This window comes from Topomyia yanbarensis, chromosome 2 (assembly GCF_030247195.1).
Source record: "Topomyia yanbarensis strain Yona2022 chromosome 2, ASM3024719v1, whole genome shotgun sequence".
In the NCBI taxonomy this organism is placed as follows: Eukaryota; Metazoa; Arthropoda; class Insecta; order Diptera; family Culicidae; genus Topomyia; species Topomyia yanbarensis.
In genome coordinates this window covers 53097637-53125452 of record NC_080671.1, presented here as the reverse complement: position 1 = coordinate 53125452, position 27816 = coordinate 53097637, and the positions used below count along the sequence as shown (strand labels likewise).

General features: G+C 38.4%; 3 protein-coding genes and 1 long non-coding RNA gene across 6 annotated transcripts; 1 reads left to right on the top strand and 3 right to left on the bottom strand.

Moving 5' to 3' along the window:
• Positions 1-1995: 1995 nt before the first annotated feature.
• On the bottom strand, positions 1996-3108 carry LOC131684971 (uncharacterized). The gene is made up of 3 exons (XR_009304719.1): positions 2620-3108; positions 2447-2557; positions 1996-2387 (listed from the first exon to the last, which is right to left on the bottom strand). It is a non-coding gene; the product is annotated as an uncharacterized LOC131684971 (long non-coding RNA).
• A 3064-nt stretch (positions 3109-6172) lies between these two features.
• Positions 6173-7831, top strand: LOC131684965 (general transcription factor 3C polypeptide 5). Its single transcript, XM_058968263.1, has 2 exons — positions 6173-6432; positions 6497-7831. Exons 1-2 carry the CDS (start codon positions 6301-6303, stop codon positions 7769-7771), a joined length of 1407 nt encoding a protein of 468 aa, XP_058824246.1. The 5' UTR covers positions 6173-6300; the 3' UTR covers positions 7772-7831.
• Positions 7832-7931: 100 nt separating this feature from the next.
• On the bottom strand, positions 7932-9887 carry LOC131684964 (biotin--protein ligase). Of its 3 annotated transcripts, none has more exons than XM_058968260.1 (2): positions 9649-9887; positions 7932-9592 (listed from the first exon to the last, which is right to left on the bottom strand). In XM_058968260.1, exons 1-2 carry the CDS (start codon positions 9668-9670, stop codon positions 7932-7934), a joined length of 1683 nt encoding a protein of 560 aa, XP_058824243.1. In that variant the 5' UTR covers positions 9671-9887. The 3 variants fall into 3 exon arrangements, with proteins under 3 accessions (XP_058824243.1, XP_058824245.1, XP_058824244.1); XM_058968262.1 differs by having other exon boundaries at positions 7932-9585; XM_058968261.1 differs by having other exon boundaries at positions 7932-9582.
• Positions 9888-20269: 10382 nt separating this feature from the next.
• On the bottom strand, positions 20270-21265 carry LOC131681815 (vesicle transport through interaction with t-SNAREs homolog 1A). Its single transcript, XM_058962867.1, has 3 exons — positions 21067-21265; positions 20593-21008; positions 20270-20534 (listed from the first exon to the last, which is right to left on the bottom strand). Exons 1-3 carry the CDS (start codon positions 21155-21157, stop codon positions 20379-20381), a joined length of 663 nt encoding a protein of 220 aa, XP_058818850.1. The 5' UTR covers positions 21158-21265; the 3' UTR covers positions 20270-20378.
• Between the last annotated feature and the right edge of the window lie 6551 nt (positions 21266-27816).

Below are 27816 nucleotides of genomic sequence, written 5' to 3'. Positions count from 1 at the left end.
ACTTGATATTTGGCCACGTTGTAGCTAAAGGTCCCCGGAATAGGTATGACCTGATTCCAGAGGGTCTCATCTCCGACCCTAGAACAATTTTTTTCAAATTTAAAAATTTATGAAAATATCACAAGGCTGTATGATGTCCTACTCAATCAAACCTATGAGCTTATAACTTGGCTCAGACCGCTTGTTGGCACTTGATATTTGGCCACGTTGTAGCTAAAGGTCCCCGGAACAGGTATGATCTGATTCCAGAGGGTCTCATCTCCGACCCTAGAACATTTTTTTTCAAATTTAAAAATTTATGAAAATATCACAAGGCTGTATGATGTCCTACTCAATCAAACATATGAGCTTATAACTTAGCTCAGACCGCTTGTTGGCACTTGATATTTGGCCACGTTGTAGCTAAAGGTCCCCGGAATAGGTATGACCTGATTCCAGAGGGTCTCATCTCCGACCCTAGAACAATTTTTTTCAAATTTAAAAATTTATGAAAATATCACAAGGCTGTATGATGTCCTACTCAATCAAACCTATGAGCTTATAACTTGGCTCAGACCGCTTGTTGGCACTTGATATTTGGCCACGTTGTAGCTAAAGGTCCCCGGAACAGGTATGATCTGATTCCAGAGGGTCTCATCTCCGACCCTAGAACTTTTTTTTTCAAATTTAAAAATTTATGAAAATATCACAAGGCTGTATGATGTCCTACTCAATCAAACCTATGAGCTTCTAGCTCGACTTTCTTCTTCCGAAACTACGTAGTAGCCAATTTTCACTGGAATAGATATTACATTATTCCAGATACCCATGCAATGATAAATGCTTATCTCCTTAGGGACGGTCTTTTTAAAGCTATTAACGTTCAAATTTAGTGTATTCTTCTTTCCTTCATTCATAGTAGAAATCTCTTAACATTTTCCTGGCATCGTAGAACTAGATTACGACACATACCTTTCTACAATAACTTAAAAGCCAGAACGATTGTAACTCCCAAGTAGATAGCACAGAGAGCATCATAACATCAGAGTGCCAATAATTATCCGAAATACTTTGCTAATCTAAGAGGCTTTCCCTTTCATCACTGACATGTGAAATGTACTGCAAAATATATTTATAAAAAAACAATTACTCAGTTCAGTCTGCTGCCTGGGACTTTGCATCTCCTATACATTATTGGAGTATTCGGATGATGTCATTCGTTTAAAATTTTATTTTGTTCAGATTGAACAATAATCATTAAATACATACAAATCTATTAAAACTTTATTGCAAACCTTCCCTAGGTGTATTTTGTTAAGATTGTTCAATAATTATTAAATACATACAACTCTATTAATATTTTACTGCAAGCCATCTTTAGATCTAGGGGGCATTTCCGCGGTGGTTGTAGTGCTCACCCACTTCCTACCATAACTTTACATCACCAACATATAAAATGTACTTCAAAATCTATTTAAAAAACTGTTTATTACTCGGTTCAGCCTGCTATCTTGGACTTTGCATCTCTTGTACATTATTGGAGTATTCGGATTATGTCATTTGTTTAAAATTATATTTTGTTCAGATTATTCAATAATTCAATAGTAATTCTTCAAAAGGGCTAATGAGACTTTTGTAAACAAACTTATTTCGCTCATTATTCCGCTACCGAGTTGAATTTCATGAAAAATACACATAAATCAACATCTTTATCCTTGATAGAATCAATTTCAAATGTTTTCTGTGTTGAAATGATAAGAAATTAGGAGAAATCAGCAAAACAAAAGTTTGTTTACAAATCTTATTAGCCCTATTCAAATGTTGATATGGAATTATTAAATACAATTATATTAAAATTTTAGTGCATACCATCCTTAGGTGTAGGGGGCATTTCCGCGGTGGTTGCAGTGTTCACCGCTAGGTGGCGCATTGTCGTGGGTATTTTTCTCCGCTTTGTGGTTGGTGTCTTCGCTTGGTGGGTCAACTTACTGTAGGGGGGAATTCACGGCGGTGTTTCAGACGTCTAATTTATTCGGAATTTCAGTAGCGGGTTTTTATACACGATTCAAATCGAGCTTAAACGTCTGTTATCTGTGGTTCACTTAACTCCAAGTTATAACAATTAAACATGCACTTCACAATCCTCGCGTTACCGATCCTTGAATTAAATCCTAAGGAAATCAACTGATAGAGCTAAATAAAGTTATAGATTCACAATCGGAACAATAATGAACCAAAAAAGCTCCAGCGCCTTTCACCAGTAGCTGGTCGAAAACACTACGATCCAATCTTTTCAATAACGTCCGAGTTCTCCGCGTCTAGCAGCTGAATCTTTTTCTGGAAGTGTTTTTCGAATGATCTGCAAATCATCATGCTTCGATCACTGCCCACCAGGTTGATGGCGATGCCTGTTAAAGAAGAGGGAAGAAATACAATCTATAGAATCACAAGAATGAGTCGCACTTACAGAATTTACCGGTGCGTCCAATTCGATGCAGATACGTTTCGCAATCGGCTCGTCTCTACTGATCCATCGACAGGATGAAGTTTACAATGGTCACCTGTTCGACATCGATACCTAGAGCGAAAAAATCTCTCCGTAACCTGGTGCTGCAGACAGAATCAAGTGGTGGAACTTACCCCAAGACAAAACGTTCGTTGTAATCAATACCTTCTTTAGTCCGGCTCGGAATCGATTCAGACCGGCAAACCATTGCTCCACCGTTAAATCACCGGACAGTACCGCTACCGAATGACCATCCTATCGGCCGTTTTGCGTGTCTGTTTCCATCGATTAACAATGCCAATCACAACTGTCCTATACTCACACGACAGAAAATGATCGCATATCCGATGGTAATCACGCCAAAGATGATCGAAATTGCTTGATATTTCTCGTCCTGGTTGCGGTACTTATTGTAGTGCTGTTTGATGTTATCTAGTGATTCTTGCTCCCGCGCTAGCTGAATCACGATCGGATCGGGTAAGATGTACTCGGCGAACTCCATTACCTCCCGCTCGTACGTGGCCAAGAACAGCGATCATAACGCCCGCTTCGTTTAGTACACAAACGGCAATTTCTCAAGGTCGAACGCCTGAATTTTATATTCCAGTCCATCAGCTTACCGGGTGTTTCGATATGATTAATCAGCTTCGCCCCTTTGACAATCTCCTCGCCGCGGATGAGGTAACTAAATTTGATTTCCGGACATAACTTTGTAATTTTGGCAGCTGCTACCCCCTTCTGATTTGCCAGTTCATACGTAAGGGAAAGGCAAATCACCTGCGGATCGTTTTTTTTAACGGATCGACTCGACTGAGCATTGTCAGCGCGAAAGCAGCGGTTTTTCTTGTTTCTGACTGACTGGGCGATCATGTGCTGGGCGGATCGGCCAACAGAGTAGGTAGAGCCGTTTCCTGAATCTTGGAAGGGGCGTTGGAATCCATAGCATAGACTCCCTGAAGCAGTTCCGGCTTCATGTGCAAAGCTTCGAAAGTTTTTTTGCATCCTCCGGGCTAAAAGATGAATCATGGATATTTTAAAGCTGATACTAGATATTTCTGGAGAAAATTTAGGATAGGACGTAAGCTACAATGAGATTTTCTTTGGGGTCTTTTTCTGTTAATTACTCGGTCGTTTTAGTATTTAGTACTCAACTCTTTGCATAATATTCTAGTAAAAAGCATCGGCTTTCGATATGTACTGGAAAATTTGTACAATGTTATAGTGACGTCGTAATTAACGAAAGAGAAAGTAAACAAAGATAATCTCTCAATGTTAATTATGTCCTAATAAAAAATTTCTCGATTTCGACTTACTTGAATGCATCTGCATCTTCCGTGTAGGAAGCTGTTTTTCTATTTCCACTAGCAGCTTGTCTTTCTTCAGAAGCAGCCAGTCAGAATTTCCATAATTAACGAACTCAAAACTGCAGGTGCAGCCGTTTCTACGGGAGTAACCGTCGCTGGTTCTACTGCCGATGGACTAGGTTTTTCCGCATCCTCTTTCCGGACTGCCAACCGCCGGCTCCGGTTTCTTATCCTTGGTGATACTCGGATCGCTACCTTTTGTATTGAAAAGAAAAATACAAATCCTATGAAACAATGATCGCTCCAAAAACAAGTTAGGCACTTACGAGAGCATAAATTTCCTGATCCTCTGCCTTTTTGACTCAGTTATCAGCAGCGCTTGCCATCGTTTCGACCGATTGCATCGCAAAAGCAAATTCTATACATGTTGACAGCTTGTGATGAAAAAATACAAAAAATTCACAAATCTTGTTTTTTTTGTATTTTTTTATCGCATTCTGTCAAAATTTCGCAAGCCTCCGAGCGGAATAATACCACTGATCATTATTTCGCAAGGAAAAAGCTTGCCGTAGTGACAGCGCATAGAAAGCAGCGCAATCTCGCGGAAGTAATATGAAACTTATCGTTTGTCGAACCGTGTCTCGGCTAATTGGATATTTCGGTATCGTTTTCGCGAGAGCTGCGTACCGCTTACGAAATGGAAATGAAAAAATTTTTCGCGAGCATTTCGCGACGTTTTTTATGCATAGGTTTTGTATAGGAAATTTCATTTCGCAAGAGGTGCATACTTAGCTTAAACTAGGGATAGCCCCGATGTTTGAGTAAGCTGGGCAAACGAGTGGATCACAGGTTGGCTTGCTTCCGACGGCGGGTCGGTGGCCACCTCGCCCGGCGGATCCTCAGCGAATTTGCACCGCTTCGGCTCCTAGGCCTCGTTTATGCGGCTAAGCCGCATCGAAATGGTACCCCTTAAACATTCTAACTAAAATCGGTTGTGTCACCGGAGCCGGAATACGAATTAGAACCAGCCAGCATTCCGGCTGAGCTTAACTGGGAAGTTTGGTAAGATTTAACCTGGAAATAAAAATTTTCTGGCAACGCTCCAACACCCTGTTGAATTCTAACGATTTCACCACCTGGGCGCCAGGTTGACGATATGAAATGAACTTTGTTTACTTTCGACAAGTTTTGTTTCGAGCCAACAGCATCCAGCCATTTTCTTGTCTCGAGTAAAGTACGCTTGGTAGCGCCCTGTTTGACAAGATGAAAAAAATGATTTTTTTATTGCTTACGTCAGTAAACTATCTAAGATTCTATGACAAAAAAATCAGAACTCATTTCGAAATATTTTGCTGGATATGGAAGTGGAACGCATAGGAGTATTTTTCAAGCTCATGGTCTAACAAAGTAGGCCTTTAGAAAAACGAGATGGAACAAGTTGAAATGCACCACTTCACATATAAACTAGCGTCATCCACTGACAGAATCATGAAACAAAAATGTTCACCTACTAGAATCCCTTGGACAAAATTACAACCCTGTAGAAGAAAGTAAATATGTGGCTAATCAGGATTTCGAGATACCGCATCATGAATTTGACCTTTTGTAGCCCGGATAGAATTTTACATTAGCATTTACCCTACAAACAATCATAAAACAATAAATATTATAGTTATTACTGTTTTAACATTGTTGGACGCGGTGTTCTCGCAGTTGATTTACAATAAAATGTAATGTAACAATCAACTTTACTGTTCAGCAAAAAATTGATACAATAAATTCACATTAAATTTTACTGTTTTCGAGAAAAAATATATGGAAAAAAATATATATCCATTTTTTTAATGTTAAGATACATAACCACCCCCCTTTTTTACTGTAAAAGTCAATTTTACATTGAAATTTACTGTAGAAACGTTAAAGTTTATTGTTTTTGTATTATAGCCAAACACTAGAATCAAAACCCATTTCAGGATTCCGAACCGGTTCCAGAATGGGTTTAACGGGTAGTTGGAGTAAGCTGGTGTGGCGGCGCTAGGGATTTAACGTACAGTCCTGGATGTCTGTTCTCTGTGATATCAGTAATAAAAACCCAAGAATATGTTTTCCAGTAGAGTTTGTGAAAAGAAGAATGCAAACAATTAAAAAAGAAGCTTTTCACATCTTAACTTATATGTTTCCTATCCCATATTTAAGTTGTTTTCTGTACAATATTTTTTTTGCGAAGCGAAAATTTCTTGTAAAAAATAACCGAACTCCATGCAAAATATTCAATGCGCCATCTGGGCGCCGACACGTGCTTGAATGTTTCAATAGGATAGCTGCATAAGAAGCAAATTGATTGCATTTGACATTTTGTTTTGTTCTTCAATTTCATATTTTGTTTGTTTTAAATATAAAATATCTAAACGTTAAAAAACGAGTTATTTGCAATTTATTAGTATTAACAAAAGTCTGGAAGTGTTCAGGTCAAGAAAAAGAAGTGTATCAACAATATTTTCCTGCATCAGTATGGAATACGGTCCGTTAAACGCCCACAAGCACAACCTCCAGAAAGAGTTGGTATGCATTGAGTATCCGGGTTTAGTGCACAACCCGGACCGATTGTTGGCGTCGTTCGGTGGACAATTGGAGTTAAGCACGGTTCGTGATTAAAAACATGTTTCATTATAATATAGTATATTCTAAGAAATTTGTATTAATGTAGGCGATTGGCTCTGAAAAACGACGCCTGGAACTCCGCTTCCGACCGGAATCATGCTACGCTAAGCCGGCGTTTGGTGATCGCCATGCCACATCTGGTTTAGTATTGAAAATCAAAACGCGCCGTAGACGGAGCCAACCAAGTGAGGTCCAAGTAAGATCGATCGAAATTGCTGGTCGTGTCAGTTTGATGTATAAATTTGAGAGCATGTGTGACTTTCAGTTGCTTCCTGCCTTCCGCAATCAGGCGGGAACAGTTGAGTGTGCTTATGAACAATTGGTTCCCAAAGGGATTATCACTACGATCCCGAAAGAAACTCCAGCCAATGTCCCTTATTTCTTGCCGCCCATTTCGTTCAGTAGATTCGACACCGCTCAGACTAGTATTTTTAAAGCAAAGGACATTGTGACAGATGTGGTGGGCATCGGCGACAAAGATCGAGCCAGTCGAACAAAGCATGGATTGTATATGTCTTTCAGTTTAACGGATCCACTGCCCACCGAGCCAAACCCGCTAGCGGTGCGTACAATTGAACAAAAGAGAATACCCCAAGAAACAATTGATTTGATCAGTAATAGTTTTATGGAACGCCCGGTTTGGACCAAATCAGCCCTCAAGGGAACATTCCAACTAAGCGAAGACGATGTACGCTATATTCTACCAGTGATGGGGATTTATTTTGTAAATGGCCCTTGGCGTGGCACCTGGGTGCGTTTCGGGTATGACCCACGTAAACATTTTGAATCTCGTTTCTACCAGTTACTGGATTTTCGCGTTCGAGCGATTGGTGCCCTGCACGATAGGATTAAGGTTAAAAGGACGACGAATGCAACGAAACCGTGTATGCGTTTTGCCAATAGCCACTTTGGCGCTCGAGATCCAGATAAACCGAGTATCGCACGAACTGTTGCAGAGCAAAGCAACTTCTCTTTCACCATGGATACGCTACCTCAGATGAGAATTATATTCTACCAATATTGTGACGTGAAGGTTCCCCGCATTCAGCAGATGTTGGAGAAAATTCCTACCCCTATGACTGGAGTAACGTGCAGTGAGAAAACCGGATGGCTACCTCCGCGATTTGACGAGCAGTGTCGGGACATTCTGACGGAAATAGTGCTCACTAATTTCAGAAAGGCCAGGGAGGTCGATTCCAATACCAGTGAATTCGAAGAAACTGAAGGCGATGAAACGGAGATTACATTCGACGATGAGGATGAAAATGAATCTGGCGAAGAAGAAAGTTTCGACGAAAAAGGTATTTCTGAGCTAGAATAAATAAGCGTGGTTCATCACCACAAAACAAGGTAGTTTTTTTACAAATGTAATTCCCTGTAAATCACAAAAACACCTATGCTTATAGCATCCACCTAGTAAATTACCTAAAGATATTTTTCCATCAAAACAGCACCAGATCTTCCAAAAAAACGTTGCAAACTCAAAAATATTTTGGAATGATTAAACCATTCATCATATCGAAACTGTTCCCATCGGGATGAATGCATACAGGTTTCGCATGATTATCAATCATCACTAGCAAGTATCCGTACTCGTCAATGCCCTTGATTTGTCCGGTTACCTCAGATCCTTTTTCGTTCTTCATTTTCACAGGTTTGTCCTGGTGGAGCCAATACTTGTAATATAGGTCGAATAAATACTGCAAATTCCCACACTGAACTTCATTGAACAGTTTCTCGATTTCGTTGAAAATTAACGCTAATACCTGCTCATACCTCAACAGGGGGAGATTCGTACCATTTCTGGTATTGAATGTCTGAACAAGATCGTTAATGCAAACGGTAGGAGTGGAATTACTAAGATTTAATCCGCAACCAACATTCACGATTGCTTCGGCACTTTGAACCTGTGAGTTGATAATCGAACCGCCAAGTTTTGCTACACCATCTGCGTAGATATCGTTCGGCCACTTTAGTCGAACATCCAGTTGTTCGTAACCTGGTCCACTTTCACGAATAGCTTTTACTATAGCGATCGCAACCAAATGTTGAACCAACGGTAATCGTTGACCAAGTGGACTGGACAGTGGAACGTGCAGCTGGATTGAAAACATGGCGCAACCTTCCGGACTTAACCACTGGTTATTGTTACGGCCGACTCCATTGGTCTGTTGACGGGGAATGACTACGAATCCATGACCTAGTGTAGCTGTTGAAACAATGTCCATTGAGCTGCCGACCACGGGCAAATAGATTGCTAATCTACCGAATAAAAAAGTTTTGAGATGATCGAAATAATCAGACAGTGAGAAATCCTTAGGAATCCGATTCAACCAGATCGGATGGAATGTTGGAGTAGGCACAACCGGAACGTTTGTTTCGCTATAGAACTGCAAAACAAGTCCGCCCGTTTCGAGGGTATTTGGAATGTGCGTTGTGTCATTTATGTGCGCCAGGAAATTAGTTTTACATTGATCGTCACCAAGCAAGAACCCCGTTTCGCAATTTAGTTTGTCTGTGGTGTCTGATTCAGTGATTCTAATGTCCAGCTGAGTGCTCAAGACATATCGGAAGATATCTAGTCTCCGCTTGTTATCGCTGTCGGAAACATCATTCAGCTTCATTTGACTCAGCACAGCTCTTCCGTTTGATTTCGCAGCTGTTAGTGAGAAAACAGTCGAGTTTCGTGACATGACCTCAATATATACTTCTCGATTAACACCATGCAGATCTTTTAGGTGTTCCGTAAATAGGGCACCACGAACACTAGAGTTACAACAATGAATTCGATGCAAAATTTCTGTGCAACAAATACTGAACAGTTTTCCACCATGCAGGAAGAAATCTAAAAATACATCTGCGAGTCCCTTTCCAATTGATCCATGTACCAGAAGCAAAGCCGTACTGTTCGGCCATGCCTTTGCCTTCACTTGCGGTTCAGTGATAGGATAAACAGTGTAGGTGTTTCCCTGCAGAACCGTGCGCAGCGTCTTAACTAGTTCATTTTTGATTGATTCCGTCCTGGAATAAACCAAAATGTTGGGAGGTTTTGTATGCATTGTGTTTTTTCTGACATAGAATCGAAGCGGGACTGCAACAACGCTTTCCGAAGCCGAACGATATGTGAATAAACTGCTAAAACCTGTGTGAGACAGGAATTTTATTATTTCTAATTCTTCAGCTCATTAAAAGTTATACCTTTTCTTATACAGAACAACATAATTTACCAATAAAATCAATATGGAACTCGTCGTAAAACACGCATCCCCGAGCACGCCTTCTACAATCACTGACCATCGTGATAATCTCAAGGATGGGAACGAATATTGTTTAATATTTCGAATACTTTTATGTAATCTGTAATCACTTATGTCATAACTTCATACACGTCTCAAATTATCAGCAGCTGATGATGACAGAGCTTTTTATCAGTGAGCAAAACATGGAAAAGAGAAGAAAAGAAGCTGAGAGTAATGTCAAAAACAAGACACAGTAAAAAAAATCGATATTAAGCGATCTACGTGTCGGTGCGCAGATGGCGCGATGGTGTCATTTATAAAACATTCACGTAGAGTTATTTTCGACGAATTTCCGGTTTTTCCGCGAAAATGATTTATTTTAGAAAGAAAAAACATACATATATGGAGAAGAAATCGTCAAAAATACAGATCGGCACTAAATGCACTAAATTAAAGCTTTTACAGTACTGTACGCCAGGGGCAGATTATTTGTTATGCATCTTTCAAAAATCAAAGAAATTAAATGCATTTTTTCCATCTAAATAAAAAATTAAAATATTTTTTGGCTGCGTGTATTGCCGTTCTACGCCCAATTGTCCCATGTTGCAAAACTGGCAGCTGAGAAAAACGCGATTGAAGATGAAAATTTTATTAGCAATCTGAAGGAAAACGATGCAACAAATAAAGCTTTATTGTCTAGAATTACGTTCATAGCAATCGTTTCCAATATAATCAGTCCAGTTTTTTATTATAGAGATCCAATTAACGTTAGTTTTTACGAAAAACGTTAAGTGGGACTGTTATGCCGAGAAATCGAATGGAAACCGGAAAATTCTACGCATATCAGTCCCATAACGATCTAGGCAAACAATGTTCATTACTCGGGAGAGTTGCTTCATCAAAATCGGAAATAGGGTAAATTGCCTATTGTCACTATTTAGGAGGGTGCCTCACAAATTAATTAACTACTCTGCCTACACTCGATGGAGTGCGTAAAATTTGGCATCAACAACTTAGCTTCATTCTTAAGAACCAATCTAATAACACAAATGGCCTAAAAACGATGAAATGCTAGAGTTTGATCGCAACGAAAGCTGGAATCGGGTGCTCTAATAGGGATCTTTAGGGGTGTGCGGGTTAAGGCATATTCTGGTGCAGATTAGTACCGTGAGTTAATATCTCAGGTCTTTTTAAATTTTTTGGCCCGAAACTATTGAAAAAAACATTTTTTAGTTTGTTTCCTTTTAGGACAATAACACATCCAAACCCATGCGACTTGCACGACTCTATAGGTTGCCTTATCAAATCTACCATAGTTTGCAGATGAAACTTGGGATGGCAGGTTGCTAGCGGATTGACAAAGTACCAGATCATGCTGTGTGGGGTTCTGTCCCGGTTAACAATGAGGCGAACGAGATATTTGCAGATACGTCATTTAGTAGGACAACTGTCAGTTTGCTGGTTGAATTTAATTTGGTTTTTTTAAATTTAAAAATCACAAAAGAATAATTAAGGTTTAAGAATGATATAAGTGTACTCGTAAGGACACCCGCTACCAATACATATGAAAAACTGGCACAATTTTTCCAAATTAAAGATCCCTATTGTCGCCCTACCATTTGACCTAATGTGTTGAACAAAGATAGCAAACGCTGTACTAACCAACGGCTTCAAATGGGTAGTGTGATAATAGAAACATTGCGAAAATAGGCTCATTACCCTAGATGCGTTCGCCATGTTATGCAAGCGACGATAGTGATGAAGAGCTTTACAATATTGTTCTCACTGCTAAAATTAATATTACCACGGCCATTTTTTTTAATGAATATATTTCCATTATTTTTTCAGTGCCCAACATCTAGCGTAATGTACCTTTTAACTAAACGCTACGTAATTATTTTTTATTGTGTTCTTTTTTAGGTTTTTTTGTTAGTGGGACAATTATGCGTAGAATTGGGTCATTAAATGAGAAAAAAAAATCTTTTTTTATTACGTACATCGATAAAGCTGATTTTTGTGATTGCAACAATGTTTTTTCCAACTCAGGAAACGTGAAAATAAACTGTAACTTCAAAATTAAGAAATATGTTGACAGTCTGGATTTGACACTATCAGAAGCATTTGACATATCGAATTTCACGACAAATGATGCCCTGTCAGAAAAAATTAATACATGTATTCCCGGTTTTCCCGCAGGGCTATTTTTATTTGACATAAACACCATCCAATGCATATAGTTTTTTTTCATTTTGGGTGTTGTCTTGATAGGCTAGATATAAACAACCGCAGTTTTCCTAAGTTTGGTTGCCAAGTTTACATAAGATTAAAAAAAAAAACAAAAAAATCGTTTTTACGTATTGCAACGAATTTTTTTGTGAAATGATGTTATATTATGTATATTGGACCTAAAATTTATCGAATGGAACGGAAAACTATATATAGCTTAATGACCCAATTTCAACAATAAGACAAACAGACATGGTATTTTTTCACGAATTTTTCGAACAAACTGCATGATTTGGGTGTGTTTTCTTAAAATGTACTTCAAAAAGGACTGTTTGATGAACAAAAATGAAAATAATCAAAAAGTGACATGGGACAATTATGCATAGAACGGCTGTGTAAGACGTCGAATGCCTGCATGAAACTAGCCCTATATTCAACAAAACATCGAACGAAGTGGATTAGCGTAAGTTTGTTAAACATTGTTGTCTGCGAAGGAGTGCAAAGTAGATGGAAATATGTAAATTAAACACATTTTTTTTTAAATTGATGTACATTTCACAGAGAACAGACATCCATTCTTGAACAAATATGTTAAAAAATATGTGTAAACTTTTGAATGAATATACGTTAAAACACTAGCGCCACCACACCAGCTTATCCCAACTATCCGTCCGGAACCGGTTCGAAATCTTGAATGGAATCAATATGGAACAAGAGGGTGAATGTTTTGACGTTTCTTTGCAAAATGAGTGAAGCCAACATAAGCTGGCTCGGCTAGTTGCCAAAAATGGCAGCGAACGCGCTTTAAGCAACGTTCACATTGCTACGATCCATTGTTGTTAACTCGACCTGAAACTTGTCGAATGCAAACAAACTTCATTTTGATGTGCTTAATAGGTACTCAGGCGATAAAAACGTTCAGATTTTATGGAGAAGAAGCAATGCAAGAAAAAACGTGCTTTCTCATATATTGTTAATATTTACTTATTCTGAATCCCACTTTCAAACAGTGTTGTACCGTTCATGTAAACAGATCTTAAATATTTGGAACATAGCTAGCGCTACTGGCATTTGGTGGCAGCTTCAGGCAACAAACAGTTTTCACGGGGCTGGTTTACATAGCCTTTCCTATGGCTCATGTACGTATACACGGCACATGACACAAACACTACATCACTAGCTGGTGGAAAATAATAAACCAAGACGGCAAAATCAAATGGGATTGTTTTCAACCACACGGAAACGAAAAACTACCTAAAATTGAGTTCCTTTGACTCAATCTCGTGGTATCGTGGGGGAACTTAAAATTAGGTAAACCGTGTTGAAGGTAGTTTCCATTTAACCACGGCAAAAATTACAACTCATTGATAGGTTTTTTATACTCAAATTTAAGTTGAATTTACCTAATTTTGAGTTCACCCCAAACAACTCAAAAGTACCTTCCTCCACGGAAGACCTCGACTGAGTCGAATCTCTCTTTTTGTTTTTGACAACACTAATAAGTGCGAAAGCGACGCACAACTCAAAAGTAAGTTAAAAGAACTCATTCTGCAGGTTGTTTTATTTAACCGTGCAGGAAGCTGCAAAAGTGTTCGTGAGACCGGGTGACAAGAACTCAATGGACCTAGGAAATTTTTTTTGCGATTTGCTTGGAGCGAATCTAGCCGTCCACAAAATTTTTCTAAGTCCATGTAAACAGTACTAGTGAACTGACAGTAAAAATCACAGACTGACAGACATAACAATAAAAACAAAGCTTCGCCCGCTTTAGCGTTCATTTAAAATATATTTGTAGTTGGCACTGTGGCCACATTTGAAATTATGGCGCCACTGACATATGAACAAGTATATGGGGGATAGACCACTAGTGACAAATTCTTCCCAGACCTGAGGGGTAACCGAACCTAACACTACGTTTCCTACCATTGTGATGCGCCTGCTACCACCCAAAGCAACAGCCAATACCATCAACGATAAAGTAAACGTCAAATTCACGGATATGCGATCGTGATCCGCAGGTCCCGCAAACAATCCAAACCAGCCAATCGTGGAAGCCAATACAACCACAGACTAACAGACATAACACTATGTGGGAATTCCCTCAAAAAACCTCGATCCGACAATTTCCCAGAACACTAGCTTAACCTTTTATTCACGGTCCCAAACACTCATTTACTGGTGGGTTACCCCTCAGGTTTGGAAGCAATTTTTCACTAGTGGTCTATCCCCCATATGCTTGTTCATATGTCAGTGGCGCCATAATTTCAAATGTGGCCAGAGTCCCAACTACAAATATATTTAAAATGACCATTAAAGCGGGCGAAGCTTTGTTTTTAAGTGTTATGTCTGTTATTCTGTGATACAACATCAATAGTGAGGACAGCATGGACAAAAACTGTAAATGGAGAGAAAGCGGACGAAGAGTACTCCAACAACAGCGGGCGACGCAGCCAATAGATCTCCAGTAAAAAATCTTTACGCGAAATAACAAATCGTGTACACAAGATCCGATGGAAACAGATAGATTTACACATTGTAAATATTAAAATCCACGGCTCAGTTAAACTAGTGTTCTAAGCCGTGCCAAATAAATTTTATAAAAGGATCCTAATTCTCTGCTCTCCATATTTCTTGAAACATGACAATTATGATTCATAATGCGAATAATGTTAATATTTTTTCATCAGTTATTGTTATTTATCAGTGTTATTTATGAAATAATCTATTTTTTTCTAACGAAAAGATTATCAATATTATATATAAAAAACATGGGTATAACAAACCACCCAACGTTTTTGTATAAATGCTAAAAGTGTCAGTTCATTATCGTAAAAATAAAGTTTGAAGCTATAAAATTCACATTAGTAACTATATTATTGCGAAAGGAGACTTTTTCTGACGAAAATGAAATAATTTTGGATTGAGGAATGTTTTTACGTTGTTATTTTTACTAGTCTAGAGTTGCACTAGGACAGAATAATGTTATACGTTCTTAATACTTAATATGTGATAGAAGTCATAAAACAGAGGCTAAGTATGATAATCATTACTTAATTTTCAGGCTGGTAACAATAAAACATATGTGCAACTTGTTGAAAAAGAATATTTCGCAGTGATATACGTACGAAATATTCTTTGTATATAAACAATTTGCCATTCACGGGACGGCAGTTGACAGTAAGAACTGTCATATGGAACGTGCTATAAAAAGCTCGGAGATGTCATCTGACAGAACGTCATGTGACAAAAGCTTCAAGTGGGTAACTTGAGCTTTTGCATATGGACGCCGCGCATGGATGTGTTGTTTACTATAGGCAGAGGGTATGACAGGGTATGGCAGTCAATAAGGGACTGTGATAAACAGTGCATGAAATATCAATCGATATCGAACTATGTTAGCATTATATAACTTGACGAACAAGAATCAAATAAAGTTATCTCAAACCTACCTACAGAAATACTTCGTGTTTTCTTACGGTATTATCAACAGGTTATGGGCCCAGTAGTTAACTGGAACTAGCCACCTGGACTATTGTAAAATAGTTGTTTTGGAAGATACACGTTTCGGGTAGAAACGGCCGGCGAGAACCATCGTTCCGGTAGCAGCGGCATCCAGCGACGACCAGCGTTTCGGGCAGAAACGGCATCCGGCGAGGACCAGCGTTTCGGGTAGAAACGGCCAGCGAGAACCATCGTTTCGGACAGAAGCGACATCCGGCGAGGACCAGCGTTTCGGGAAGAAACGGCATCCAGCGAGCACCAGCGTTTCGGGAGCAAGCAGAGGATGGCGACCCAGCAGCAAGCTGGAGGATCTGCCGAGAGGATGGCAACCCAGCAGCAAGCTGGAGGATCTGCCGAGAGGGTTACTCTCGAGGACAGAAGAGGTGGTGGCTACGAGAGGGGAACTCTCGAGCGCACCGTGCCGACGACGGCATACTTCGGTAGCGTCAACCGCGAATCGATATTCGACGGTTCGGAGTTGCGGTTCCCAGCCTGGAAATGGCGAATGGAACATCATCTTATAAAGATGAAACTCCAGCACACGTTGCTACGAACGCCCGAAGAAGAGGACTTCTACGAACCAGAAGTAGGTGCCTCGGAAGAGCTAGAAACAGCCAGGAAGGCTAAGCTCAGAAAACGGCTTGATGACGACGTCGAAGCATTGGACGAGATTGTCATGATGGTCAACAATGATGTTTTGAATAAACTCATTGGGCTCAACTATGCGAAAGAAGCCATGGATACTCTGGTCAGAACGTACCAAAAGGGCGGTACAGCCGCTATGGTTAATATGCGGGACCGGTTGTATACCATCAAACAAAGACATCACGACAAATTGTCCATGATTTTTGATGAGTACGATCTGATTATTCGCGAGCTAGATCGTATGGGTTCAAAAATGACAGCATCGGAAAAAGTTCATGCTCTACTGATCTCCATGCCAGACAAGTACCGACACGTCAAAGGCGCTCTGATGGTACTGACGAATGAAGAACTGTGTGCCAAGCCGATCATGGAGATCAAACGAATGTTTATTGATGCTGAAGCTGGGGAAGAGAAGCAGACAGAAACGAAAAACGTTGCGCTGTCTTCAAAGTACAAGCCAAGGAGAGAGGTAACCCGATGCTTCGGTTGCAACGAAACTGGGCATTTTAAAAATAAATGCCCACTAATGAAAAAGTTTAACGCGAAGGAGAAAGATAAGTTCAAGAAGCAGCAAAAGATGGAGCCTAAAAAGAGCTTTGCAATGATGACCAAAGCGGATCGTGGTAGGAGAGTCAGATTCGTAATTGACTCAGGAGCAAGCGACCATATGGTTAATGACGAGAAGCTGCTGGAAGATGTCCAAGAATTAGAGAAGCCAATCACCATTTCGACGGCGAAAGCGGGCCAGAATTTACGGGCAACAAAAGTTGGAAAAATGCGATTAAAGAGTGTTGTGGGTAACAATACAATAAAAGAATTGAAATTGTACAACGTTCTTTTTACTCCGGGTCTTGAAGAAAATCTCCTTTCGGTTAGAAGGGTTAGCAAAAATGGTAAAAGGGTTACTTTTACGGATGAAGAGGTTATCTTTGAATTTGAAGATGAAGTAATTGCTTCAGGAATCTTCGTTGATGGTTTATTCCACCTTGATCTATTTCGGGAAGAAAAGTCGGCGGAAGATGGAACAAACTTAGCATTGTTCGGAAAGAAGGTGAGTTTGGAAACATGGCATAAAAGACTTGGCCATATCAGTGATACGAGTTTGGAGAAACTAATTAAGAAGGGAATGGTTGAGGGTATCAATCTAACTTCTGGAAATATTAGTGAAACAAATGTATGTGATGGTTGTATGGCGGGGAAGCAGGCTGCATCCAAATTTAAACAATTGCAGCTGCCAAGATCAAAACGACCACTGGAACTCATACATTCGGACGTTTGTGGAAGCATGGAGCAGGAAACCTATGATGGCTATCGTTACTTTGTAACCTTTATAGATGATTATACGCACTTTCTCGTGGTTTACCTCATGAAACAGAAATCGGAGGTTTTCGAGAAATTTAAAGAATTCGAAGCAATGGCGACAGCATTCTTCGAAAGACGTATTTCAATGCTAAGGTGTGATAATGGAGGGGAATATACAAGTAACGAATTTCAAGCTCATTGCAAAAGAAATGGTGTTAGAATGACGTTCACTGTTCCATACACACCGCAGCAAAATGGTGTAAGTGAACGTATGAACAGATCTTTAATGGAAAAGGTCAGAGCTTTGCTTTACGAAAGTGGATTAGCGAAAGATATGTGGGGAGAAGCATTATATGCAGCAACATATCTAATCAATAGATCTCCAACAAGTGGGATAGAAGAGGACAAAACTCCGTATGAAAAATGGTTCAAAAAGCGACCAAACTTGAATCATTTAAGAGTTTTTGGGTGTAAAGCATTTAAACAAATACCTAAAGAGAGGCGTCAGAAATTAGATTTCAAAACAAAACCTTTGATATTTGTGGGGTACGCAAATAATGGTTTTAGATTATGGAACAAGGATACGCGTTCAATAGAAATTGGCAGAAATGTAGTATTCAATAAATCTACCAGAGCCAATCAAGATATTGACCACACAAACATGGATTTCGTAGAATCATCTGGTCAAGATTTAATTAGATGTACACGCTTAAACCAAGGAGAACAGAACGAAGACGAGGATGCTGCTATACATCCTTCTGATGAAGAACAGCATGAAGAATGCACACTCGAAACAGAGCAAGATAATCTAGATTCACTTGAAGAATCAGTTGGCGAAACTGACTATGAAAGTACAAATGAAAATCCAACAGACGAAAGAGAGGACGTCGATGATGGTCAATCATTGCGTCGCAGCAAGAGGGAGAGAAAGATACCGGGTTGGTATTCCGATTATACAGCAAAAACAGCAATGATTTTCAACGAAGAGATTCCGCAAACTATTGAGGAATTGAAGAAAGTTTCTGATTGGCAAGAATGGAAGCATGCTATTCAAGAAGAGTTTGATGCATTACATCAAAATGGCACTTGGACAGTGGTTAACTGTTTGCCAAAAGGAGTTAAACCAATTAACTCAAAATGGGTTTTCTCAATGAAAGAAGATGGAAGATATAAAGCACGATTAGTGGCAAAAGGGTGTTCACAGCGTCCTGGATTCGATTACTGTGAAACATTTGCACCAGTCGCCAAACTAGAGAGTGTTCGGTTAGCACTAGCCCTTGCTAACGAGCATAAATTGTTAGTACATCAAATGGATGTCAAAACTGCATTTCTACATGGGAAGTTAGAAGAAGAAATATACATGAAACTTCCACCAAACGTAAATGGGCAAAGACAAACTGTTCGTCTACACAAATGTTTGTATGGATTGAAACAGGCAAGCAGATCTTGGAATAAACATTTTGATGATGCAATGAAAACACTAGGTTTTGTCCCTCTCAAAAATGACAACTGCATCTATAAGTCAAAATCTAGAGGCATCATAGTAATACTATATGTAGACGACATTTTACTACTTGCCAAAAACATCGAAGCAATTACGTGGATTAAAAAGAAACTTGGAAGGTTATTCCAAATGAAAGACATGTTAGAGATTAAGCACTTCCTGGGAATGGAGATAAATCGTGATTTGGAAAGCCAGACTATTGAAATTTCTCAAACAATATACGTGGAGAAACTTCTTAGTAGATTTGGGATGGCTGATTGTAAACCAGTGGGGACACCATTGGATATCAACACGAAATGGTCAAAATCTGAGGCAAAAATCACTGAAGAGCCATACAGAGAACTGCTGGGATGCCTACAATATCTCACTAACTTCTAGACCTGATATTTGCTCTGCGGTAAACACCCTAAGCAAATATGCTAACTGCGCCACCGATTGGCACTGGTCAGGATTAAAACGAATATTGCGATATTTGAGGGGAACGAGCAACACAAAAATAATTTATTCATCAAATAGCGAATATCCAGCTTTAGTAGGATTTGCCGATGCAGATTTTGCAAATGATCCTGATGATAGGAAATCAATTTCAGGATACGCATTTCTACTATACGGTAATCTTATTTCGTGGTCAACGAAACGACAACCGACTGTAAGCTTATCAACAAGTGAAGCAGAACTGATAGCACTTTGCGCTGCTACGAAAGAAGGAGTGTGGTTAACACAACTTCTCAATGAATTGGATGTAAACATAACACCATTCATCATAATGGAAGATAGCATCCCATGTATCAACATAGCACAGGAGCCAAGATCACATCAACGGATGAAACACTTGGATATCAAATACCTTTTCATCCGGGATATCATCAAAAATGGTAGAGTAAAACTACAGTTCATCCCAAGCGTCGATCAACCTGCAGATGCCTTCACTAAGGGGTTACCTAAAAATATACACAGAAAGTTATTCGGTGTATTGAATGTGCAAATTGTGGGGAAGTGTTGAAAAAGAATATTTCGCAGTGATATACGTACGAAATATTCTTTGTATATAAACAATTTGCCATTCACGGGACGGCAGTTGACAGTAAGAACTGTCATATGGAACGTGCTATAAAAAGCTCGGAGATGTCATCTGACAGAACGTCATGTGACAAAAGCTTCAAGTGGGTAACTTGAGCTTTTGCATATGGACGCCGCGCATGGATGTGTTGTTTACTATAGGCAGAGGGTATGACAGGGTATGGCAGTCAATAAGGGACTGTGATAAACAGTGCATGAAATATCAATCGATATCGAACTATGTTAGCATTATATAACTTGACGAACAAGAATCAAATAAAGTTATCTCAAACCTACCTACAGAAATACTTCGTGTTTTCTTACGGTATTATCAACACAACTCAGTGTGCAACGTAAGGATATTAAAATATAAAAGTAATCTGACTCCTAAGCTAATACTAAAATCACACGACAATCATAAAACTCCTTCCGACGAAATACATACACGGAGCTTAATCTGATGACATAGAAAAGTAAATACTCAGAAATAGCACCAAGAATATCGCAACCGCAACGGAAATCAATACAATCTTCTCCCTCAGTGACCGGAGTATCATTGAATTTAGTAATCTTGAAGATCGTCCTAATTCAGCATCAGTTTCACGTAGCTGTAAGAAAATCGTCGACAGTAAAATTAAGTACAAAGTGATTGAAATCGAATCTCACTCGTCCTCTAGCCCTTTGAATAGTTTCCCGCTGGTCGCTCAAATCTTGTAACACCTGAGCCCCGATCTGTTCCGTTTCCAGTATTACTCGGTAGCCGTCCTTCAGGTAGTTTCCCGTTCGTTCCAACCGCTCGCTGTTATCCAGCAACCTTCGCTTCTGATCCTCCTGGATTCCGATTTCGTCAAACTCATCCACGGACGAATCGTAACCATTCGCTGTTTTTTGGCGAACCGATTTTGCGTTAGTGAACTCTTGCTGCAATCGCTTCAGCTCCGCTAGGTAACAATTTAGCCGAGAGGTGTAACCCGCCCGCGAGGCCTGTGGAATGTCGCGAATCTCTAGACCAATCTGTTCCAGCAGTTCCTGTGATTCCTCCAGCTGCCGATCGATATCGGCTATCAGTTTGTTGCGTTCACCTGTGACGATACAACGGAGATAACATATTTTTCTCGTTTGTTGCGAAATTACACAAACCTCCAATCGCAGTACCAATGCGTCCGATTTGGGCAGTGATTTCTGCCGTTAGGACAGCGTACTGCTGTTCGTAATCTTGGATTAGATCCATTGAAAGCTATAATTGAAATTTACGCAAATGATTTCACTTTTATTCGATGCAAAAATTCCAATGTTATCATTTTTTATCTCGATACAATCATACCGTACTAGAAATTACCAGGGCTGAGCCTGAAATCGGCATATACGAAGCACGGTCAGGGCCGGAACAGATAACTACATTCGAGCAGTTATACACGGAGAAATATCTTTCAATCTAACAACTCAACTTTCCCTTGAACGAAAAACTTTGAGGAAAAAGTTCGAGGGGAACGCTTCAGAATAAAGTCTCATATTCCGTTCGATTTTGCATGAATTCCTATTTTTTCGGAAATTTTAGAAAATTTAAACAAGTTTCTATCAAATCGAGTATTTCTAAAAAATTCGAAAAATTTCAACAGATTTTTCCAATCTCAATCCAATTTTGCTCGAATTCCTTTGATGTAACTGGCAACTCTGCATGCTCTATTTACAAATCTCTCTATTATTCTGGCAATTAAATTTATGTTTTTGTTTTGATTTGTTCAGTTATGCTGCGGGCTATGTTTTGTTTTGGTTTCATTGAGCACAGAAGCCGTCAAAACGTGAATTTCGAGCAAATCATTTTTTTTTTCAAGACGATTTCAAACCAACCTTGGCTATTTCCAACCATTATAAAGTAATGTTGAAAATTTGAATCCATTCCGAACTAACCAATGCCAATCATTATCAATCAAAACAGAATTTTAAATTATAAGTTTATTTCATCAACAAATCACGGAGTGTCGTTCCCCTCGGAGGAAACACTAAAAGCCAAGGTTCGATGTCCAGTTTGTCGACATCTAATGACATGTAGCGCTGATTATAAAGGAACAAGGACAATTTCAAACTTCACATCGCATTTTAGATACATGCACAGTTTCGGAGGATTAAAACCATCAAATTGCCAGCAAGATAAAATTCAACATGCGAAGAAACCGTGCACAAGTGAAATTGAACCCTTTCAATATTACCTGTTGGATGACGTTTAATTTGATGGCGAAGAGTGCGGAATGTAAACTTTAGAAGAATTCCTGTATGAAACTGCAGAAAATTCCAGTCGTCAAGAAATTAAACATAGTGACAGCACTATGCTATGTTTCATCGTATGTAGAAAAATTGGGTAAACACCAAAATTTCTCACCAGGGCGAAAATTTTTGGTAAAACCAGTCTTTGTGTATGAAGGACACAAATCCTAACTTATTAGTCATGGGTGCGTTTCTGAATAGACGAAGTTGAAATGCACCTATGACTAATATTTTAGGATTTGTATTTAGTTATAGGGATTTAGCGTCAAGCCGGCGTTGATCTATTCCGACAAAAAGTTAGTATCGGTTTCTGAAGAGGCGAAGTCGAAACGCACCCATGACTAACATAGTCACAGTGCTATCGTTGGAAATCGGTGTCTTCTGTTGATTTCAACGAATCTCACCAACAGCAGGAAGATCTAAGTGACAATGCTATCATTGGAAAACCACTACCGTCTGAATATTTAAATTCGTGGCGTGTCGGCCAGTTGTCGGCCTCCATTGATGCGCTAGAACAAATCGGCCGTTCACCTCCCATCATATCCTCACTGCAAACTGTAGAAAAACACTGGACTCGCAGTATGCGGTATGCGTTACACCAGGCGTGAAAGAGAAATATTCCTTTATAAATTCATACAGCAAGGACCGGAGGCCTACAAATTTTTATATGTGAATACTCCATGTCCAAGCATTAGAATATTGAAGTGTGATTCCCAGAAGCGATTTGAATTGATCGAAGAGGGAAAAATTAGAATTGAGGAGCTCAAGGCTTACGTGAAAAGAAACAATCTATCAATGGTCAGGCTTGTTATTTGTTCACACAATGTGCCACAAAGAGCGAAATACACCGATGAAAAATAGAGCAGCACAATAACACTGCGATGTGTAGAACGACTGCAGAAAGAGAAACTTGAAAACGAAAAAGAGAAAGATCTGTGCTCCAAGCGCTGCACAATTTCGTTCAAAGAGTCACCTTGAAGAGCCACTTTTTTGTGCATCCACTCACTGGCAAACAGGTAGGAAAGCGAATCAAACTACAATTCAGAAAAAGTTTGATCAGAGGAACGTTTTTAAAATGTTTTTAAAGTAGAATGCACGTATGGGAGCAACACACATCGGAGTGAAGAGGATTATTGTGAAAGAGAAGAGCGGTGGTTCGCATGAATATGTCGTATTCACGTGGAATTTGTTTGAAAATATTTGAAATACCACATGTAATGCGTTTTATTGTGAAATTCAAAGGAAAATCATTTGTTTTGTTTTTTAAGGGTTTTCCCTCTTCGATCAAATCAATCTTCATAAAAATCAATCAGCTTATATAGAATGTTGTTACAGTACTGCCGTACTGCTGATTGATTTTTATGAAGATCTAATACACGGTGTAGAAAAAACTGCTTTTTTCGATTTTTGCCCATTCTATGGTCAACCCGAGGGGAAAGCACTAAATCTTCAATACAACGCAGTGCCAAAAGTAGTACTTAATTAGTTAATTTAAGTACCATAAAGTACATTGAATACCGCAAATATTTAAAAAGTACGGGTCAAATTCATTGTACTTTAATTACAGAAAAGATTTAAGTACAGCAACTTCGTACATTAAATACGCAAAATATTTTAATTGCCGTCAATATGTACTTTAAATACTTTATGTACTCACACATCGATGTTAATTACATTAAGTACCTTATTAAGTACAACAGAAGTATTTTTAAATACATTCATTATTTACTTTAATTATATTCAAAATATATTTGGTATTTTCAATACGACATACTCAAACCTGCTAGTGCTTGCCCCTCGGTTCAACCCTAGGGGCAGATCACTTGTGATGCATTTTTAAAAATCAGCGAAATTAAATGCATTTACTTCCATCAAAATAGAAATTCATAATGTATTTTGCGTTGCGTGCAATGTTTTTGCGTTGCGTGCAATGTTGCTTGCGTTGCGTGTAAGACGTCAAAACCCTACCGAAAAAACTACATTTAACAAAATGTCGAACAAAGCGGATCAACGTAGGACGTTTGTTAAACAAACTTTTCTGCGAGGGAGTGCAAAGCTGATGCAAAAATGGAAATTAAATGCATGTTTTCTAATTTGATGCAAATTTGTTATACATTCTTAGAGTGATCTGCCCCTAGGTTCAACCTCAACATGAAACGAACAAGAAAATGATGTTTAATTTCTTATAGTTTTATCGCCTGGATTATTTTCAGTCTTTCAAACCAATAATTTGCTGGTAAACAATAAATAATTTGATACATTAATACATATTTTTGGTTTAAATATGGTCAATTTTCCTGCGCAATTTTCTATTACATCGCAAATTCGTTAGTTGGGTCACGACTGCACCCCAACTAGCGAATCGTATCCGTTAATTGGGGCAACTGACAGCTGACAAAAATTACCCAAGGGAAACGCTGCTTTTTTGTTTTCTGTTTCCTTTTTTGTTGGCTGTTTCCTTCCAGTTTAAAGTTGTTTTTTTTGTGACAAAGTATGTCATTAGTGTTCTTTTTGCCATCAATTATTTTTTGATAAATTCATTCACATAAAACAGGAAATGGATACACCGTCGGGAAAAAGCCGATAAAGCACAAACATACTACGTTGTTACTAGCTAAAAAAGATTGGATAATGTGATTAAATACATCAGAGATGACCTTCAATTAGTTTGATGTTGAATAGAAGAAGCGAAATATTTAACACATTTATTTAACTAAAGTCATTCCGAAATATGAATACAAAAAATAAAATTCCATTGAATTTCAAAGTATGATTTTTTTCTGGATCGCCACAGAACCCCTTGAAATCAATGACATTCAAACGTCAATGAGTTTTTGACTTTCAGTTTTGACATAAGAGTGTCTTTTAGTTGGGGCATGCCCCAACTAGCGAACACCCAACTAACGAACAGGCCAACTAGCGAACACCCAACTAACGAATTTGCGCTGTATTGCAAAGTTCCCGCCAAATCGAACTTTTGTCAGGAACTTTGCAATAATAGACATTACATTTTCATTCATATCAGTGATTGGGACGGTTATTTTGGATTCGATTAGGCAATCCACCACGTTGTTTGTTTGGCAATCAGTAAGGGGTTTTGTCAACAAGTTTACTCCTGCGAACAGAAAAAACCAATCCGGCGACTATACTTCGTTAGCCCGATTCGTTTAATGTTGGATCGAATCGGCGATTTTGTCGGACGTCGCACCCACCCGATTTACGTCAGAAGAAATATTCTCGACAAACATATGATTACGGCCTAAAAGCCAACTGTCAAAATCCACTTTGAATGGAAATTCCAGACAAACCGTTACTAGTCGAACACAGTTTACAACAGTTTATGAAAGAGAAAACTTTTCTCTTTCGTTTATTATCAACATCTGTGATTGGCGTGTAACGGTTTGTCCGGAATTTCCATTCATAGTGGATTTTGACAGTTGGCTTTTAGGCCGTAATCATATGTTTGTCGAGTATTGTGCTTTGCAGGATAATCGCTCGATATGCGATTATATGAAAGCTCAATCCAGATAGGCGCGTGGCAGCCGCCTATATAAATTCATAGGCAGTTTTTTCTTTGAAGCTTTTGAAAAGCACAAAGTTAGTAGAAAAATAAACAAACATTGCAAGAGATGTTCTACATTCAATTGCAAAAGAGACTGATTATCACTCCTATAGTTCGCTTATGTTCGACTGTCTCGTTGTCTAGTGACTCCTCTGAGATTGGCTTGCGGAGCAACTGCGGCTATATTTGATGCGCCTTTCAGACGCCCGCAATGTGAGATTTTATTATAAGCGCGACAATAATCAGCTGATCAGAAATGTCTCATGGACTGCATAATTCTGTTTTGGTTTCAGTCTTCGCACATCTTTATACAGGGTGTTTGGTTCATGGTTAAGAATCTCTCGGGGGGTGATAGACTGCCATATTTGGAGAAAAAAATTGTTCTACACATACCATCAAATCTCAACCGTTACAGAGTTATTGAACTTTTTGTGTAAAAAACTTATTTGTCTTAAAATACGTCTAACTTTAAAAGTATACTTTGTATTTTAAATGTTTCAGTTCCATTCGAAAGGTGAGAAAATTTTCTATTGAATGGTGTTCTCATATCTTTTAAGTAATTAGTTTTAATTTCCTTTTAACTGTAAAGTAGTTAAAAGTTAGTGTTTTTGAGGAGGTTTTTGCTAATTTTCTCGAAATAATGAAGTATGATTATAGCAATATCCAGTATCCAAAAGTTGAGTTTTAGGACGATTCATAATTTGTTCTTGGACGTCATATTTCTATCTCTTCTCATTTCTTAGTAATTTCATTACTATACTTTTCCCGTAACCGACTTGCAAGTGCTTAAAAGACTCTAATCTAAAAAATATGCTTTATATCATTATTTACAAGATGTCATTGGAAAGCTGAGAAAATTTCCTATCAATGTATGTACAAATGTCTTTTAGTTAAGTGTACTAAATGATTTTTTACTAACGAAATAACTCAAAATTTGTGTTTTTTGGAGAGTTTTTTAATTATTCTAATTATTAATCAACAAAATTTATCGTTACTATTGTTCATTTGATGCCCCTTAATGTTCTCTATAACTTTTAATTTGACACTTTATCTACATCTCTTTTCATTTTGCTGCTATTTAATAGTTAACACAGCATGAGCTCGCCACAAATGTAGTGGGTTCGAAATCGTTATTTTTGCATATGAAACGATGTGATAAAAACGATTTTGCGTCGAAACCAAAAGAGATAATTGAATGGAGTCAAAGAAAGAACTGTAGAGCTTACTGAGATGCATTATTTCCATGATAATAATGGTGATGTTTATAATTTACTATTTTAAGAAAATTAACGAAAATGCTAATAATAGCACTAACTTTAAACTAATTTACTTTTAAAAGAATACTAAATTCACTTAACTGAAAGGTATTAATACATTTTTCACTGTAAAATTGTCCTGGCTTTCGAATAAAAAGAAAAAAAAGTACAATAAGTGCCGTAATTTTTCATTTAGAGCTGGTACTAGTGAAAATAACATAAAAATATCCAAGTTGAATAACCCAAAATCATGAAAATAAGAAAAGGTAAGTGTATCATGTCAAAGAACAAATTAAGCAGCTCATCAAGACTAACAATCTGAATTATTAAAATGATGAGGTTAACTATTATGATTTTCAAGAAATGAACGAAAAATCGTCTGAAATTGTTTAATTTTCAATAAATTACTTTGAAAAGGCTATTCAAACTCATTAGCTGAAACATGTGAGGTCATCACTCAATGCGAAATTTTCTCACCTTTCGAATGGAACTAAAACATTTAAAATACAAAGTATACTTTTAAAGTTAGAGGTATTTTAAGACAAATAAGTTTTTTACACTAAAAGTTCAATAACTCTGTAACGGTTGAGATTTGATGGTATGTGTAGAACAATTTTTTTCTCCAAATATGGCAGTCTATCACCCCCCGAGAGATTCTTAACCATGAACCAAACACCCTGTATAAGCATCATCTCTGGTCTCAAGTACAATCATTCGAAAAATTTTCATAATCGACAACACTGCTGAAAACGCAAAAGTATAAATCTGACATCCGACAGAGCTAGTTTGCGTTTTCTTAGTTCCGTC

What these genes read in the sequence shown, in the direction of transcription:
- LOC131684965 (XM_058968263.1), top strand. Translation starts at nt 6,301, where the DNA reads ATGGAATACGGTCCGTTAAACGCCCACAAGCACAACCTCCAGAAAGAG. An exon ending in GACAATTGGAGTTAAGCACG is followed by an intron (nt 6,433 to 6,496) that starts GTTCGTGATTAA and finishes GTATTAATGTAG; the next exon opens with GCGATTGGCTCTGAAAAACG.
- LOC131684964 (XM_058968260.1), bottom strand. Translation starts at nt 9,670, where the DNA reads ATGTTGTTCTGTATAAGAAAAG. An exon ending in GTTGTTCTGTATAAGAAAAG is followed by an intron (nt 9,593 to 9,648) that starts GTATAACTTTTA and finishes TGTCTCACACAG; the next exon opens with GTTTTAGCAGTTTATTCACA.
- LOC131681815 (XM_058962867.1), bottom strand. Translation starts at nt 21,157, where the DNA reads ATGGATCTAATCCAAGATTACGAACAGCAGTACGCTGTCCTAACGGCA. An exon ending in CATTGGTACTGCGATTGGAG is followed by an intron (nt 21,009 to 21,066) that starts GTTTGTGTAATT and finishes GTATCGTCACAG; the next exon opens with GTGAACGCAACAAACTGATA. An exon ending in TTCAAAGGGCTAGAGGACGA is followed by an intron (nt 20,535 to 20,592) that starts GTGAGATTCGAT and finishes ATTTTCTTACAG; the next exon opens with CTACGTGAAACTGATGCTGA.